This window comes from Carcharhinus amblyrhynchos, chromosome 6 (assembly GCF_965287045.1).
Source record: "Carcharhinus amblyrhynchos chromosome 6, sCarAmb.v2.hapA, whole genome shotgun sequence".
In the NCBI taxonomy this organism is placed as follows: Eukaryota; Metazoa; Chordata; class Chondrichthyes; order Carcharhiniformes; family Carcharhinidae; genus Carcharhinus; species Carcharhinus amblyrhynchos.
Window position 1 is genome coordinate 65,945,580 of NC_137329.1, and position 18,860 is coordinate 65,964,439.

The following is an 18,860-nucleotide window of genomic DNA, read 5'->3' on the forward strand; positions in this document are numbered from 1 at the left end:
GTGTCAGATAATAAGTCGATTTGAGAATGTGTCATGAATAAATCGACAAATTAAACATCAAATGAGATCCTTTAAGTTATTTGCTATGCTGTACCTAACATAACTAAATTGTATAATTATCCAAGATTTTGGCATGAAAGTCAGAAATCTGTGGAGGAAACTCAATGTGCTGTTGCATCACCAGATTGCCCTTCCGCAGAAGCATTGTATAAGGTCTTTTGTTCTTTGTAGTGTTTGTACTTTTTATAACAAAATTAGTTTTGGAAATAAATTTATTATGCTTTAAATCTGAGTTTCATTTACCTTTGCAAAAAATATTAAATAGCTTTACTTTCGATTATTTTCTAAAAATATTCCGGCCACTGAGAACAGAATTCCTCATTTCAGTCCGCCTTACAAACATCTGCAAGATTTTGCTGAAATTGGGAGAGCTATCTCACAGATTAGTCAAGAAGCAGCTTGACATGGTCATACTGACAGAATCATACCTTACAGATTATGTCCCAGATACTACCATTACCATCCCTGCAGTGGTGACAGCAACACAGTGTTATACAGTTGGCAGGGAGTTGCCCTGGGAGTTCTAAATATTGATTCTGGACCACATGAAGTCTATGATTTCGGGTTAAACATGGGCAATGAAACCTCCCGCTGATTATTATGAGAGGCATGGACAGAGTGGACAGTCAGAAGCTCTTTCCCAGTGTGGAAGAGTCAATTACTAGGGGGCACAGGTTTAAGGTACGAGAGGCAAAGTTTAAAGGAGATGTACAAGGCAGACGTTTTACACACAGGGTGATGGGTGCCTGGAACCCGTTGCCGGGGAGGTAATGGAAGTGAATACAGTCAAGATTTTTAAGGAGCATCTTGACAAATACATGAATAGGATGGGAATAGAGGGACATGGTCCCTGGAAGAATAGGGGGTTTTAGGTAAGTCAGGCAGCATGGTTGATGTAGGCTTGGAGGGCCGAAGGGCCTGTTCATGTGCTGTAATTTTGTTTGTTCTTTGATTACCATACCCTACACCCTCTCAGCTGATGAATCAGTACTCCTCCGTGTTGAACACTGCTTGGAAAAAGCACTGAAGGTGCCAAGGGCAGAGAATGTCCATCAGTAAAGTTGCTCGGTAATACCACCACAGGCCGAGCTGGCTGGATTCTAAAGGGCATAGCTGATAAACTGGGACTGTGGCAGGTGGAGAGAGAACCAACAAGACAACACGGTAACTCAGTGGTTAGCACTATTGTCTCACAGTGCCAGGGACCCAGGTTTGATTCCTGGCTTGGATCACTGTCTGCATGGAGTCTGCACACTCTCCCCATGTCTGCATGGTTTTGCTCCGGCTTCCTCCCGAAAGATGTGCTGGTTCGGTGCATTGGCCATGCTAAATTCTCCCTCAATGTATCCGAGCAGGCACCGGAGTGTGGTGACTAGGGGATTTTCAGAGTAACTTCATTGCAATGCTAAGGTAAACCAACTTGTGACTAACAAATAAACAACAAGAGGTAATAACACACATGGCCACATCCTCACCAACCTGCCTGCCACAGATTCACCTGTTCATGACAGTATCAGTAGGAGTGACCACTTCACAGTCCTTGTGGAGACAAAGTCTGGTCTTCACATTGAGGATACCCTCCATCGTTCGTGTGGTATTATCACTACAATAAATGGAATAGACTTCAAACAGAACTAGCAACTCAAACCTGGGTATCCATGAGGCGCTGTGAGCCATCATCAGTATTGTACTCAACCGCAATTTATAACCTCATACCTAAGCATATCCCCCCACTCTACCATTATCACCAAGCCAAGGGATCAACCCTAGTTCAATGAAGAGTACAGGAGGGCTTCCAAGAACAACACCAGGCATTCCTGAAAATGAGATCTCAACCTGGCAAAGCTACAAGACAGGACTACTTGCGTGTCAAACAGCATAAGCAGCAAGTCATAGACAGAGCTAAGAAATCCCATAACTAATGGATCAAATCTAAGCTCTGGAGTCCTGCCACATCCAATCGTGAATGATGGTGGACAATTAAACAACTCACTGGAGGAGGCAGCTCCACAAATATCCCCATCCTCAATGATGGAGAAGCCAAGAACATCACTGCAAAAGATAAATCTGGAGCTGCACTAATCCAGGCAAGTGGAGGGTATTCCATTACACTCCTTGTAGATGGTGGCCAGGCTTTGGGGAGTCAGGTGAATGATTTTCCACAGGATTCCTAGCCTTTGGCATTTTTCTGGTAGCCACAGTATTTATATGGCTAGTTCAGTTCAGTTTTTGAAATAAAATAGAAAATGCTGGCAAGTCTCAGCAGGTCTGACAGCATCTGTGAAGAGAGAATAGAATCAATGTTGAGTCACGATGACCCTAATTGGACAAAGGAAATGTAAATGCGGGGGCGGGGGGGGGGGGCGGTGGAGAGATTGGGAAATGGAGAGATGGAATGGAGAAGTGAAAAAATAGAAGAATGAAAAGTGATAAAATGGATGAATTAGATGAAAAACATTAAATAAAAGGAATTTGGGTGAAGGCGGAGTGGAGGGTTCATGCTCTGAAGTTGTTGAACTCAATGTTTTTGATTTGATTTGTTATGTTCAGTCCAGAAGGCTGTAAAGTGTCCAATTGGAAGGCCAGATGCTATTCCTCCAGTTTGTGTTGGGGTTCACTAGAACATTGCAAAAGGCCAAGGACGGACATGTTGGCAGGAGAGCAGGGTAATGTGTTGAAATTGCAAGCAATAGAAAGGTCTGAGTCCTACTTGTGGATGGGTTGGAGGTGTTCAGCAAAGCAGTCACCCAGTCTGTGTTTGGTCTCTTCAGTGTAGAGCAGATCGCATTGGGAGCAGTGAATGCAATAGCCCACATTGAAGAAGGTGCACGTGAAGCACTGCTTCACCTGAGAAGTGTGTTTGGGCAGGGAGGGGATAAAGGGGCAGATATTGCATCTTCTGCAATTATGTGGGCTGGAGACGCGGGCGGGAGGATGAGGTATTGGGGGTGAGGCATTGGGTGTGATGGACCAGGGCGTCCCGGAGAAAATGGTCCTGCAGAATGCAGACAGGGGCAGTGAGTGAAAGATGTGTTGAGTAGTGGCATCAAGTTGAAGTTGGTGGAAATGGTGGAGAACAATCCTTTAAATGTGGAGACTGGTGAGGTGAAAAGCGAGGACAAGGAGAACCTATCATGGATCTGGGTGGGAGGGGAGGGGAGAGGAGTGGCCTGAGGGATAGGCCCAACACAGTTGAGAGCCATGTAAACCACAGTGGGTGGAAAACCATGATTGAGGAAAGAAGCCATATTGGCAGCGCTATTCTGGAAAGCGGCATCATCAGAACAGATGCAGCAAAGAAACTGAGAGAATGGGATGGAGTCCTTTTAGGACATGAAGTGTGGAGGGCTGTAATCAAGATAGTTGTGGCAGTAGATGGGCTTGTAATCGATACTGGTAGACAATCTATTACCAGAAATGAAGACAGAGGGGTCAAGGAAGGGAAGTGTCAGAGATGGGCCATGTGAAGATGATAGAGGAATGGAAATTGGAAGAAAAAGTGATGAATATTTTCAGGTCCAGACGGAAGCACAAAGCAGCAGCAAAATAATTGTCAATGTATCAATGAAGGACTTATGGGAGGGGGCCAGAGTAGGACTGGAACAGAGAATGCTCCACGTAACCCATAAAGGGACAGGCATAACTGGGACCCATGTGAGTGCCCTCGGCCAGACCTTTTATTTGGAGGAAATTAGACGATTTAAAGGAGAAATCATTGAGTGAACCAGTTCAGTTAGACGGAGGAGAGCGCTGGTGGATGGGAATTGTTTAGACCTCTATTCAAGAAAGAAGCAAAAGGCTTTGAGACCGTCTTGGTGAGGAATGGAGGTGTAGGGGGATTGTTCATCCATGGTGAAGAGGAGACGGTTTGGGCCAGGGAACTGGAAATTATTATGGCGTACAGCATCAGAGGAATTGTAGATGTACAAGAAGACAGAAAATGGAGTCAGATAGGAGGAAATGAGTTCAATGGGGCTGTAACAGGCTGACACAATGGGCCTACCGAGGCAGTCCTCTTTGTGGATTTTGGGAAAGAGGTAGCAGTAGGCAACCGGGTTTGGAAGGCTTTGAGGTTGAAAGCTGCGAAGGGAAGACCTCCAGAGGAGGTGAGATCATTGACAGTCCTGGAAACAATGGCTTGATGTTCGGTGGTGGAATCATAGTCCAGGGGGAGGTAGGAAGAAGCATCCAAGAGTTGGCGCTCAGCCTCTGCAAGGGAGGAGTCAGTATGCCAGACAACAAGATCACCACCCTTGTCAGCAGGTTTGATGACAAAGTCAGGGTTGAACCCGACTGCATGAAGTGCAGCAAATTCAGACGGAGGCAAGTTAGAGTAACTGAGAGGAGCACAGAAATTGAGATGACCGATGTCACACCATCAGTTCTTGATGAAAAGATCGAGAGCAGTTAAGAGGCCAGAGGGAGAGGTACAGGTGGAGGATCTGAATTGGGGGATACTTCTGCCCAAAGAAGGAGGACGCAGTGGCTTAGTGATATTGTCACTGGACAAGTAATCCAGAAACCCAGGGTGATGCTCTGGGGACCAGAGTCCCAGCAGAGTGGGTTTCCTCCGGGTACTCCGGTTTTCTCCCACAGACCAAAGATGTGCAGGTTAGGTCGATTGGCCATGCTAAGAAATTGCCCTGTAGTATCCAGGGATGTGTAGGCTGGAGGGATTGGTGGGTATAATACGTAGGGATATGGGGGTAGGGTCTGGGAGGGATTGTGTTCGGTGTAGACCCTTTCTGCATTGTCGGGTTCTATGATTCTATGGAAGATAGTGAAATTTGAATTCAATAAAAATCTGGAATTAAAAATCAAGTGATGATCATGAAACCAGTGTTAATTGTCATAAAAATCCATCTGGTTCACTAATGTCCTTTAGGGAAGGAAATCTGCCATGCTTACCTGGTCTGACCAAGATGTGACTCCAAATCCATTGCGATGTGGTTGACTCTTAAACGTCTTCCAGGGTAGACAATAAATGTTAGCCCAGCCAGTGACACCCACATCCCATAAAAACAACTCCTTAAAAAGTTATCATGGAGATGAAGGCAACAGAAGAAGAGTTCAGCATCATGTTGAGCCCGAAATTTGTTAAAGTGAGGATGTAAGGGTACGAAGCTGAGCACAATACTCTCAGCCTCAGAGAGGAGGGTGGGATCGACGGAGAGGCCTGGATGGGTGTTAGTATTGATACATCCAGCACCCAGTTCAGTTTCTGGTTAATAGTACCATCCAGGATGTCCATGATGGCAATGAAGTGATAATAATGTCGCTGAATGTGTTGGGGAGATGGTTAGGTACTGCCCTGCAAAAGTTAATTGCCTGGCACTTGTGCGGTGCGAGTGTGGCTCGGCATCAATCAGCCCAAGCCAAAATGTTGTCCAGGTCTTGCTTTATTATTTGAGAAGTTGCACTGATCACTGCAATCAAGAGCAAACATCCTCACTTCTAATTATGATGGTGAGATAGCATTGACCTTCCCCATTGTCTCTATATCCTTTGTAAAATGAACTGGAGCTCTGTGCACGATATTCCAATTGGTTTATCCAAGGATACTGAAAAATATGACACAATTTTTCTGCTTTTCAATGTTATTCATTGAGAGATGGACCTTGATATTTGTGATTTTATTGCTTTTGTTAACTTGTTTATATTCTTTGAGATTTAAAGACCTGCAAGATCGCTTTGCTTCTTGACTCAGTCAAGCAGTATGTTATTTTCTTATTCTATCAATGCAGCAGCTCACACATACTACCACACTCACCTTTGAATGCCCTTCAGACTTCCTGCCTTCTTAACAAGCAGCCGCTCACTGCAACAATCCACTAATCGCTTGAGGGTGTAAAGACATTCCCGGAAGGTGGAGAAGAAGGGGTAATGGCTCAGTATACACAGCGAGGTCAGTGTACTATTTCGGGAGCGGTTTCCACTCCTCAAATGCCGTTTCAGCCGTGGCGATCGACTGATGTCAGGAGTGGAATCAGCGCTGTGCGTGGCCAAAGAGGAGCCGCTGTCAGAGTTGTTCTGCTCATTGTCTGGTACCTCGGTGACATTTCCCTTCACATGCTGCAGTCCTCGTTCAGGCCTATCCCTGCTGCGCCTTTGGAAGGAACGGTAGAAGTTAACGCAGACCCCATAGCGGATTACACCGCTGTCCTTGTCAGTGAGGGTGAAGACGAAAGATGAATCGTCTCGCAGGCTGGTACGTTTCTGGCGCACACTCAGGCAGCCTTCAGGCTGGCAGAAGAAGACCACATCTGGTGGGAGGGGAAAGTCACGGTGATCCTCCAGTGGGTAGCGGCGTAGCAGCTCAGGGGTCTGAGCAATGCACTCGCTACTGGGCTGCCTGCAAGCACACAAAACAATGATCAGCTAGACAGTGAGCACATCACAGCACAGGCTATACAGCACTGCCACTGGAGACCACAATAACCTCAGCACCCACCCATAACCCAGCAGCCACACCCTCACCCTAAACCCCAAATGAAGACTCCAGTTATACCACCCCATTGTTTAATTTGATATTTAACGTTTCAGACAGCTCCCCCTCCCAGGGGCTGCCCCTCTTACTTCAACAGAGCTGTTTGCACAATGCCAGGACGGCGGTAGCATTCTGGCCAATCAGCATCTTCTGGTGATTTGGTGTTTGGAGTGGAGATTATGCAGAAAGGAGTACATAGCAGTAGAGAAAGCCATGTGTGACGGGGCCCTCTACATAGGGGTCCCATCTATTCGTGCCAGCTACAGTGATTATTTTTTGCAGAGTTGTTCAATAGGCCCCTCACCTTCCATGCTGCTCCAGCACGCCACCCACAGGAGATTGAACCATCATCCCCCTGCCAGATGCTGCTACAAATCATTACCTTGCGCCAATGATGACGAGATAATCCAGCAAACGTGGACAGACTCTCTTCTGAGACATCCTCTCCTGCCCTCCACTAGGTCATCGCAGCTTTGAAGACTGAGCAGGCTGAGCTGGAGAGCTGTCCTCTACCAGAGGCTGTTTCCAGGAACACAGAGACAATGCATCCCAGCTCACATTAAAGCTCACACAGAAGGAGATATTTGGAATCTGAAACAAGAACATGGTGAATCTATAATTAAACAGCACTGAATAAACACTCCACTCCAGCACCCACACAGTACAGCCTGCACACCTCCCACCCACAGGCAAACACCCTCACCTACACACACAGAGCACATCTCCCCTCCCAGCAAATGCACGCCCACACTGTGCCCCCTCCCTCCCCCCACACATCGGCCAAACACACAGCGCCCCTTTAACCCACAGGCACAGCTGCCACCCTCCGCATACATATACACACCGAGACCACCTCCCCGTTAACAACCCCCTTTGGCATGCCCCGAGCTCACACAGCCCCCTCCACCTGCGCTCAGATGCCCCTCTGCACGCGTGCGCGCACACACACACACACACACACACACACACACACACACACACACACACACAGGCACCAGTCCCCCACAGGCACGCACACACAGGCACCACTCCCCCACAGGCACGCACACACAGGTCCCCATACGTGCACGCACACGCACAGGCCCCCATACGCGCGCGCGCATGCACACACAAGGCGACTTCCACTCACATAGGCCCCCACATACACAAACACACACAGGCCCCCATACATCCCGTCACACGCGCGTGCCCGCACACAGAGCCCTCCACAGGTAAGCACACATAGCCGCACACGCATACACACACACACGGCATATACACGTGCGCACGCACACACACACACACACACACACACAGCTGTAATCACACCCCCCCCACCCACAGGCAAACACCCTCACCTACACACACATACAGCACCTCTCCCCTCCCAGCAAATGCATGCCCACACACTGCACCCCTTTTAACCCACAGGCACAGCTGCCACCCTCCACATACATACGCACACCGAGACCCCCTCCCCGTTAACAGCCCCCTTCCGCATGCCCTGAGATCGGACAGCCCCCTCCACCTGCGCTCAGATCCCCTCTGCACACACACACACACACACACACACACACACACACACACAGGCACCACTCCCCCACAGACACGCACACACAGGCCCCCACATGCGTGCACGCACACACACAGGCCCCCATGCGCATGCACACAAGGCAACTTCCACACACACAGGCCCCCACGCACACAAACACACACAGGCCCCCACGCACACAAACACACACAGGCCCCCACGCACACAAACACACACAGGCCCCCACGCACACAAACACACACAGGCCCCCACACATGCCCGTCCCCCACGCGTACCCGCAGAGTCCACCAAAGGTAAGCACACATAGCCCCGCATGCACTGGCACGCACACACACGGCCGTACACACACACACGCACACATGGCCGTACACACACACACGCACACACGGCCGTACACACACACACGCGCACACGGCCGTACACACACACACACACACGCACAGGGCCGTACACACACACGCACAGGGCCGTACACACACACGCACACAGGGCCGTACACACACACGCACACAGGGCCATACACACACACGCACACAGGGCCGTACACACACACGCACACAGGGCCGTACACACACACGCACACAGGGCCGTACACACACACGCACACAGGGCCGTACACACACACGCACACAGGGCCGTACACACACACGCACACAGCCATACACACAAACCCCTTCTCTGCATACAACCCCAATCAGCCCCCACCCAAAAAGCCAATAGCTCCTCTCCCAAGATGCACAATCCCTCCTCCTTTTCCCCCCCATACCCGCCTTTTGCTGAAGATTGCAACAGGTTTGTAATTGAATCTGAAAGATCAATGTATGCCAACAGGTGCACACAATCCCAACAACCTGCTCAACCACAGACAATGTGTATGGCAAGATTCGAAGACTGCCTAAATTGTACAAAGTCGGGAAGCTCTGTAGGTCGTTACCAGGAGGACGCTTCTCCTGATAAAAACTTGAAGCTCTCTGTAAGTAGTTAGGTGTCCAGATGATCAACAACCTGTCCTGGTCCTCCCATGCTGACACTATAGTTAAGACTGCCCGTCAACACTCTACTCTCTCAGAAGGCTAAGGAAATTTGGCATGACAGCTACGACTCTCACCAACTTTTACAGATGCACCATAGAAAGTATTCTTTCTGGTTGTATCACAGCTTGGTATGTCTCCTGCTCTGCCCAAGACTGCAAAGAACTACAAAAGGTCATGAATATAGCCCAATCCATCATGCAAACCAGCCTCCCATCCATTGACTGTCTACACTTTCCACTGCCTTGCCAAAGCAGCCAGCATAATTAAGAACCTTATGCACCCCAGACATTCTCTCTTCCACCTTCTTCCTTTGGGAGAAAGATACAAAAGTCTGAAGTCACATGCCAACCAACTCAACAACAGCTTCTTCCTGCTACTGTCAGAATTTTGAATGGACTTACCTTGCATTAAGTTGATCTTTCACTGCACCCTAGCTATGACTGTAACACTATATTCTGCACTCTCTCATTTCCTTCTTTACGAACAATATGTTTTGTCCGTATAGCGCGCAAAAAACAATGCTTTTTACTGTATGTTAGTATATGTGACAATAATAAATCAAATCAAATCTGTATTCATGTTTGATCTAATGTTGCAAGGTTTTCTGAGGTTCAGAGTTTAAGGACTCTCAGGTGCAGGTTAGGATGTTTGAACAAAGAACAAAGAACAACACAGCACAGGAAACAGGCCCTTCGGCCCAACAAGCCCGTGCCGCCATTTTAACATTGTGAGTGCCCTCCTCTACCTATGACCTTTGTCTACGCCTATTGGACTCCAAAATAAAGGAACCATAACCAGATTGAAGGATGACTATTTAGGGACAATTTGTTAACACCAATCAGCCTAAAAGCACGTTTTTGGGAGCACCTGGAGAAAACCCACGCAAGCACGGGGTGAATGTGCAAACTCCCACAGACACTGGCCCAAATCCATGTATCTGCACAGCAAACTGAGCTGTCACGTTGCCCGTCAGCTGGTCCAGTTTAAGCGTACACTAAGGACGTGAAGCACGAGGCAACTCTTGAAGCAACATCCAAGAGCAGCCCTCGCACGACCCACCGCGTGTATGCCCCTTGTTGGACAAGGCGGACTGAATCACCTGTGGATTAAAAAAAAGACATCATTCAACATGCACAACTTATATAGACAGTCACGGAATCCCCAGGAGCTCAGACATAAGACAAGTGAGCCATATGGACGGTCCATAGGAATCAATTGATTCCCAGGAACGTCCTAAGGCTCTTGATCCTTATTTAGAACAATCTTTTGTATCCCTCCATCTCTAGTCCGCTCATGTGCCTATCTAAGTAAACCTTAAACAACTCTAGCTTGCCTGCCTCCACCACCCTACTTGGCAGTGCATTCCAGACCCCCACAACCCTGTGTGTGAAAAACTTCCCTCTTACGTCCGAATTATACCTTGCCCCTCTCACCCTAAGCCTGTGGCCCCTTGTAATTTTCGTATCCAACCTAGGAAAAAGTTTACCTCTGTTCACTCTATCTATACCCTTCATAATTTTATACACCTCTATTAGATCTCCCCTCATTCTCCGTCTTTCTAAGGAAAACAGCCCCAATTTGCCCAATCTCTCCTCATAGTTCAGTCCTTCCATACCAGGCAGCATCCTGATAACCTCCTCTGCACTCTCTCCAGGGTCTCCACGTCCTTCCGGTAGTAAGGCGACCAGAACTGGACGCAGTACTCCAAATGCAGTCTAACCAACGTTTAGTCATGCTAAGTTGCCCCTTAGTGCCAAGGTGATTAGCAGGGTAAATACATAGGCTTATTGTGAAGGCAGCCTGGGTAGGATTGTTGTCAGTGCAGGCTCAATAGGTCGAATGACCTCTTTCTGCACTGTAGGTATTCTATGATACTTCTAAGTGCTGGTGGGTCTGCCCACTGATGAGTCAGCACATAACCTGGGATGGAGATGGTGATGTTTGACACTATGGCTGAAAGTATTATTCACCAAATATGCCGTGAAACCATGCATTGTCACTTTACATACACGTGTTATTGAGAGGGACTTTGTCAGGTCATGTGTCTTGTCCAAATCCAATGCTTAGGATAATCCCACAGGTGGTCTGCCCAATTTCATTCTTGTAACATTTTGTAATGATTTCAAAAGGTAGTTCAGAGTCAACCACATTGCTATGTTACTCAAAGTAGATAAGTTTCAAGTTTAGGTTCGACAATTGGATGGCTTCCTGATCACCATTACTGTTCTGATGAAGCTCTGATGAAGGATTATCTAGATTCGGAACATTGGCTCTATTCTCTCTCCACAGATGCTATCAGACATTCCAGCATTTTCTGTTTTTGCACCACTACTGTTACTCATTTCACACAACTTTAATTGAACACAAATTCACAACTTGTCATTGTGTAATTTGAACTCATTTGATCAGATTATTAGTCCAGATCTAGAGCAGTAACTATTACATTATCCAACCGAATCTCTGATCAGCAGTTGCGGCAAATAACAAAATGTCACTTCCAACACAAAGCTCAGAGTGCAGAAAAGAGACCATGGACAGCACCTACACAAATCATACAGACCAAGAGTTAGGTCAGACATCCAAATACATAGCATTAACCTGTCACATCAATTCCTTTGCTTAACTATACTGTCTCCTAACCCAAGAAGATATGATGTTCGATGTATTCACTCATACCACCTACAACATTCAATCCCTCAACCACCTGTAAACAATAACAGCCTGTGTACCATCTACAAAATGCACTGCAGGAACTCACCAAGCTTCCATAAGTAGACTTTCAAAACCCACAACTGCACCAAACATGGAAAGACAAGACCTGCAAATGGCTGGGAGCACCACCACCTGGAGGTTCCCCACTAAGCCACTCACCATCCTGACTTGGAAATATATCACCATTCCTTCACTGTCACTGAGTCAAAATCCTGGAACTCCCTCCTTAACAGCACTGTGGGTGTACCTACACCACATGGACTGCAGCAGTTCAAAAAGGCAGCTTCTCAAGGGTAATTAAGTATTGGCAAGAAATGCTGTCCTAGCCAGTGATGCCCACTTCCCATGAAGGACTAATTTCATTACTCTCTGAAAGTCATGAATAGTGAGAATGTCACCACTGTACAGCGCATGTTTTATAATTCATACAAAACACACTCCAATCTCTCAATATTTAGATTCTACACTTCATGGAGTGCAAGTTGCACCATCAACCATAAAGAAAATATCTATATGGACTCAGATAGCAGTTAGTCCCAAAGTCCACCCACTGACCCATCATCCCAGATATCAGTTAATGAGTTGAGGCCCAATTTAAAAGGTTAATACAGCTCAACTGCTGCTGATCGGGTTTGCTGAAAGCCTGTTTCAATGCTGGATAAGGAATTCCTAATCACAGAGCAATAACTTACTGGGCTGTTGTTAGGAGACTAACATACCAGGCAGTGGAGCGAGATGCGCAGTCCAATCCACTACTGTGCAGTATTCCGACACCAGGTACAAGACTGAACTTATACAAACACTACATGACGTGTCTGTAATCCGACTGGGTTACTATGGTGACGGAACCCAATCTGCTATGTGTAGATAGCAATCTGCTGGTGTTATTTATAGTGCATCAACATTGGCTAAAACAGAGGCCTAGTAACAACAAGCCTTTGGATGGAGTGGGGAAGGAACATTTTATTATCTATCACAGATGACAGACAATTAAATACTGAATCAGCTTCCACATCATCACTAATATGCCCCTCCTTTAACACCAGCCATCATAGAATCAAACTGGATTGAAGCTGCCTTTCAGCCCCTGCTGTGCTCAATACACTTGCCTGCTCTTCCACAGGGGCCTTCAATTCTTTTCCATTTGAAAGATATACCCATTTCAATTTTGATTGTTACTGAATTTGCTTGCAACGCCCTTTCCGCTGGTGCATTCCCAATCAGAGCAACTCTGCATAAAAAACATTCCCTTGTTCCCTCTGGCTCTTTTGCAAAATTACTGAAACCTCTCTGCTGGGGAAAACAGCCTCTCTAATTTTCCATCAAATTTCTCCTCAACTCTCTGCTTCGTAGAATCACAGATTCCCTACAGTGCAGGAGGAGGCCAGTCAGCCTCATACCCAGGCCCTATTCCCATAACCCCACATATTTACTGTTCTAATCCAGTAACGAGGGACAATTTAGCCATGGCCAATCAACCTAACCTGCACATCTTTGGATTGAGGGAGAAAACCCATGCAGACACGAGGGGAATGTACAAACTCCACACAGATCGTGACCTGAGGCCAGTCCCTGGTCTCTGGCACTTTGAGGCAGCAGTGCTAACCATTATGCCACCCTGATGCTTTTCCCATCTTTCATTGCACTCCCTGTCCCCTGCTACTGGTTTGAGGAAGACTCTTTTGAACCTTCTCCCCTCAATAAACCATATTACTCCAGCTGGAACATTATCAACTGCTGTACAAATTTACTCCAAATTCCTGCCTTTTTAAACTTTAAAAATTATTGATTTGTTCATGGGATGTGGGTGTCACTGGCCAGTCCAGCATTTATTGCCCATCTTTCATTGCCCTAGAAAAAGTGGAGGTGAGCTGCCTTCTTGAATCACTGCAGTGCCTGAGGTGTAGGTGTACCCACAGTGCTGTTAGGGAGGGAGTTCCAGTATTTTGACCCAGTGACAGTGAAGGAATGGTGATATATTTCTACATCAGGATGGTGAGTCATTTGGCAGAGAACCTCCAGGTGGTGGTGTTCCCAGGTATCTGCTACTCTTGTCTTTCTAGATGGTGGTGGTCGTGGGTTTGGGGGAGATGATGCCTGCGAACCTTGGAGAGTTCCTGCAGTGCATTTGGAGATGATAAATAAACCAACCTTAATGAAGTTACCATTTCAAGTCAAATATGACTCTTCTTTAGAAATGTTTGAAAGAAGAATACTGGACTCAAAACATTAACTGTTTCTCTTTCCACAGATGCAGCCAGCAGAGGACACACAGAGGGCCAGATCGAATGACAGCCATATTTCAGGAAAGATGACACACACAAATGAAGAAACAAAATTAAGGCAGCAGGAAGTCTATACACAAACTTTCATTGCAACACACAAAGATAAGGAAGAAAATAAGTTGTAAGGAGGATGTAAGGAAGCTACAAAAAGAAATAGATAAGTTAAGTGAGTGGGCAAAAATCTGGCAAATGGAGTCTAATATGGGAAAATGTGAAATTGTACACTTTGGTAGGGCAAATAATGAGCCTTATTATCTAAATGGTGAGAGATTGCAGAGCTGAGGTGCAGAGGGATCTGGGTGTCCGAGTGTAAGAATTGCAAAAGACAAGTATACAGAACAGCAAGTAGTTAGGAATACATATAGAATATATCGGACGTTGGTGAAACCACATTTGGAATATTGTGTTCAGTTCTGGTCACCTCATTAAAAGAAGGATGTGGAAGCATTGGAGAGAGTGCAGAGGAGATTTACCAGGGTGCTGCCTGGTTTGGAGGATAGGTCTTATGAAGAAAGGTTGAGGGAGCTGGGGCCTTTCTCTTTAGAGTGGAGAAGAGGCAACTTAATAGGGCTTTATAAGATGATGAGGGGGATAGATAGAGTGGAAGTCCTCAGGTGGATGTAGCTGTTACTAGGGGGCATAACTATAAGGTGCATGGTGGGAGATATAGGAGCGATGTCCGAGGTAGATTCTTCACTCAGAGAGTGGTTGGAGCGTGGAATACACTGCCTGCTGTGACAGTGGAGTCGGACACTTTAGGAACTTTCAAGCGGTTACTGGATGGGCACATAGAGCACACCAGAATGATAGGGAGTGGGATAGTTTAATCTTGGGTTTAGGCATAGCTCAGCACAACATTGAGGGCCGAAGGACCTGTACTGTGCAGTACTGTTCTATGTTCTAATATTGCTATTTGTGAGGGGAATTGTATGTAAAAGTAGGGAGGTTATGTACGGTACACAACCAGCCCTCGCCACTCCCCGTACAGTACACACCCAGTCTGAGCAACTCCCCGTATATGGTACGCACCCAGCCCGAGCCACTGCCCATTCTGTTAAATACTCCACACTGAGTCAGTGCTAATGATCCTGGCCAATCTTCAGATCTCATTCCACATCATGTCACCACATTTGCCTTCAGTGACAGATTACTTTAGTAAAGCTAAACACATTAGTTCTTCATTATCATCACTGAGATAACAGTACTTGGTTCAGCCCACCTCAGCACACTTTCAATTATTGAAAGCCATTTAATAATTGATTTGGATAGCACAGGAACTATTAAATATTAATGCTTGTTAATAATCAGCGTGAAGATTCCACATTGCCGAATCCGACAGCACTCCTCGAGCTCGCCTGAGCTTAGATCTCTCTGATCACTCCCAGCATTACAGCCAACACTATTCCACACTGTTCAACATTGCTAAGCCAGCAATTCACAGCATCACACCGGAGCTATCATTTATTCGCACCCACACCACATGGAACTCTTGAAGGACATTTCAGAAAGCAGACTGCAAACTCTCAACTAGCCCATGGGCAAAGATCGCTCCCCACGTCCAGCACCAGGGGAGCACAGCACCGCCAGAGGGCCGGGGCTGAGGGGGGAGCACGGCACTGCCAAAGGGCCGGGACTGAGGGGGGAGCGCGGCACCACTAGTGAGTCCAGACTGAGGGGGTAGTGTGGCATCGCCCGAGGGCCTGGACTGAGGGGGAGCGCGAAACTGCCAGAGGGTCCGGTCTGAGGGGGAAGCGCTGCACCGCCAGAGGGTCCAGACTGAGGGAGGGAGCGTGGCACTGTCTGAGGGCCAGGACTGATGGGGGAGCGCTGCATCGCCAGAAGGCCAGGACTGAGGAAGAAGCGTAGCCAGTGACAATCTGGGCCTGTGACAAATGACATAGTGTTTATCAAACAAGATACTTTGTTCAGTAATGCATTTGCAGTTGCCACGTCATGGAAGGAACCTGGTCTGGCCAGTCCTAAGAGTGCCTTGATGCACCGTACTCAGCATTGCTGTGACTAGCAAAACAGCTTAGGGCTACACAGCTCAGGATGGCTTGTTGGGGAGTGAAGAGGGAAGGCAGAGGACTCGAGAAAGTGAGGTGGCGGAGGACTCGAGAAAGTGAGGTGGTGGTGCCCTGATTTCCCATAGCAACCATAGTCAATAACAAGTGAGTATGCTGCTCCACCCTGTAAGCTGCATTCAAGGGCAAAACCCACAATTTATACCAGCCCCAGATCACAATGGAGAAGGAAATGCTTTACATGCTATTCACCCTCCACAAATTCCAACTTATTTTCCCAGATCAATCGGGAAAGGGCAAATCAACCTAATTTCAAGTTCATCTATCATCCACAGCTGAACTCAAAGTGCTGAATCCAGATACAAACTGGTGCATTGCACAGCAGGATTTTAAACACAAGCGGCAGACCAAACACCCACCTTGTGTGTGAAATCATGACGATGGCACTAAGGGTAATGGCCAAAGGAAAATTGCTCCTTCGTGTCCAAAGATGTAGGGGTTGGGCCGGGGATAAGATGATCTTTGAGAGTCAGTGCAAACTCAATGGGCTGAACAGCATCCTTCTGCACTGTGGGGATTCTATGGAAAACCATGGCTGGGAGAGTTGACTTCAGCAGCTGGTATTAAACTGAGGTAACACTAAAGAAAAATGTTACCCATCAATGACAATCCCTCTCCATGCAGAAACCCATCAACAAATTAGTAAAGACGTAGAAACGCAGTCACTCATCACCATATTAGCAGCAAGACGCAGGCACAGCCAGCAGTAATCCCAGCCTGCAGATGCTATTTATAATTCACCTGAAGCTCCCGATCAGATTCCAGCCAGTAACTCTCTTCCCGGTAGCTGTTATTTCACACGTACAAAACAATCCATTGGAAAGATCACAGCCTCTTACTCACTGTCATTGTTAATTCATACATAAACCCTCTCCAAACACCTTGATTCAAATGCGACCTTAATTTTACTGGAGAGCAAACTACCCTGCAGCTAGCGTTCGAAATGCGTCGAGTCAAGTGATCCAGAGATCCGTTTGTATCGCAGTCTATAATAATGCCTTGTCACATTGGAAGTAGATAATTTAAGCACAGAATGAGGGTGACATCCTAGTCAGCAGCAGAACAGTGTTACTCAGGCAGTTTTGGAATAACAGAGGGTCATCATTTTCTACCTACATCGATAGGTGTCAGAGTTAGTGCAACCTGAAAATATCTGAAGAGAGGAGGATTAGTATTTCACACAAACAACAATGTAAAAATGCAGAGAGGTGCAAACCAATACATAGCAAAGCAGCTGCAAGGTCAACAGCAATGCAGACAGAATCAGGAACAAAACATGAGCAATACAGGCACAACGTTAGTCAGGATAATGAGGAACAGCTTTCGAACAAGCCAGTGAATAAGATGAATAGAGGAAAACAGGAGAAGAAGTTCAAACTACAATGATTCACGCAAATAACTGAGCTCCACTAAAACTCAAAACATGGCAGGCTTGAGATCTGCTCTGCTGAGAGGACAATGTCACTGATTGGGAAAATTTCTGACTGCTGCAATCAATTCATTATTTCCACAACACTGCAGTATTCATGCTGAGGCCTTACATCAGCCGCTCAGACACTTGCCCAATACAACTGATTACCATGTCCAACAATTGAGAAACCCATCAACAAACCGGCATCAAAACAAGCCTGAAAACAATTTTAATAAGATTGTAGGACAGTCTCGATGAATACAATACTTCAAACCTTAAACAGCCCAATCCTACAAAATCACTCCAACTGCCTCACCCCCCTTGCTGAGCACTACGTAGGGCCTGGCAGCCCCCACCCCCTCGCTGAGCGCTGCGCAGCAACTGACACCCCCTACCCGGACGGCCACCACATCCCTGGCCACGCGCCTCGCAGCTGCCGGTGCCCCCTCGCCGTGTACCTCGCAGTTAACTGACACTTCTTCACAAAGCGCCACGCAGTCATGAAGTCAGAGGTTTACAGCATGGAAACAGACCCTTTGGCCCACCTTGTCCATGCCACCCTTTTTTTTAAAACCGCAAAGCTAATCCCAATTGCCCGCATTTGGTCCATATCTCTCTCATCTCTTTACCCATGTAACTTTCTAAATGCTTTTTAAAACACAAAATTGTATCTGTTCCAGACACTCACCACCCTGTGTGAAAAAATTGCCCCTCTGGACACTTTTGAATCTCTCCCCTCTTTAATCTCTGCCCTCTAATTTTAGACTCCCCTACCTTTGGGAAAGGATATTGACTATCTAGCTAATCTGTGCCCCTCATTACTTTTTAGATCTCTATATAAGGATCACTTCAGCCTCCTACGCTCCAGAGAAAGAAGTCCCAGTCTATCCAGCCTCTTGTTATAGCTAAAATCATCAAGCCCCAGTAGCATCCTAGTAAATCTTTTCTGCATTCTTTCTAGTTTAATAATATCCTTTCTTTAATAGGGTGACCAGAACTGCACACAAGTGCAGTCTTAACAATGTCTTATACAACTTCAACTCCTGCATTCATTATTCAGACCAATGAAACCAAGCATGCTGAATGCCTTCTTCACCACTCTGTCCACCTGTGACTCCACTTTCAAGAAGGTATGAACATGTACCCCTAGATCTCTTTGTTCTGTAACTCCCCTCACTGAGTACTGTGCAGTCGCTGGCACTCCCCTCACTCTGCGCTGCAGTCGCTGACACTCCCCTCACTCTGCACTGCGCAGT

General features: G+C 46.9%; 1 protein-coding gene across 1 annotated transcript in view; it reads right to left on the reverse strand.

Moving 5' to 3' along the window:
- The window catches only part of madd (MAP-kinase activating death domain), a 241,808-nt gene that overhangs the window by 207,509 nt on the left and 15,439 nt on the right, over window positions 1–18,860 (reverse strand). Inside the window, 2 exon segments of the mRNA XM_080190554.1 lie at window positions 5,831–6,412; window positions 6,930–7,138. Coding sequence (XP_080046680.1) covers window positions 5,831–6,412; window positions 6,930–6,988 — 641 coding nt within the window. The 5' untranslated portion in view covers window positions 6,989–7,138.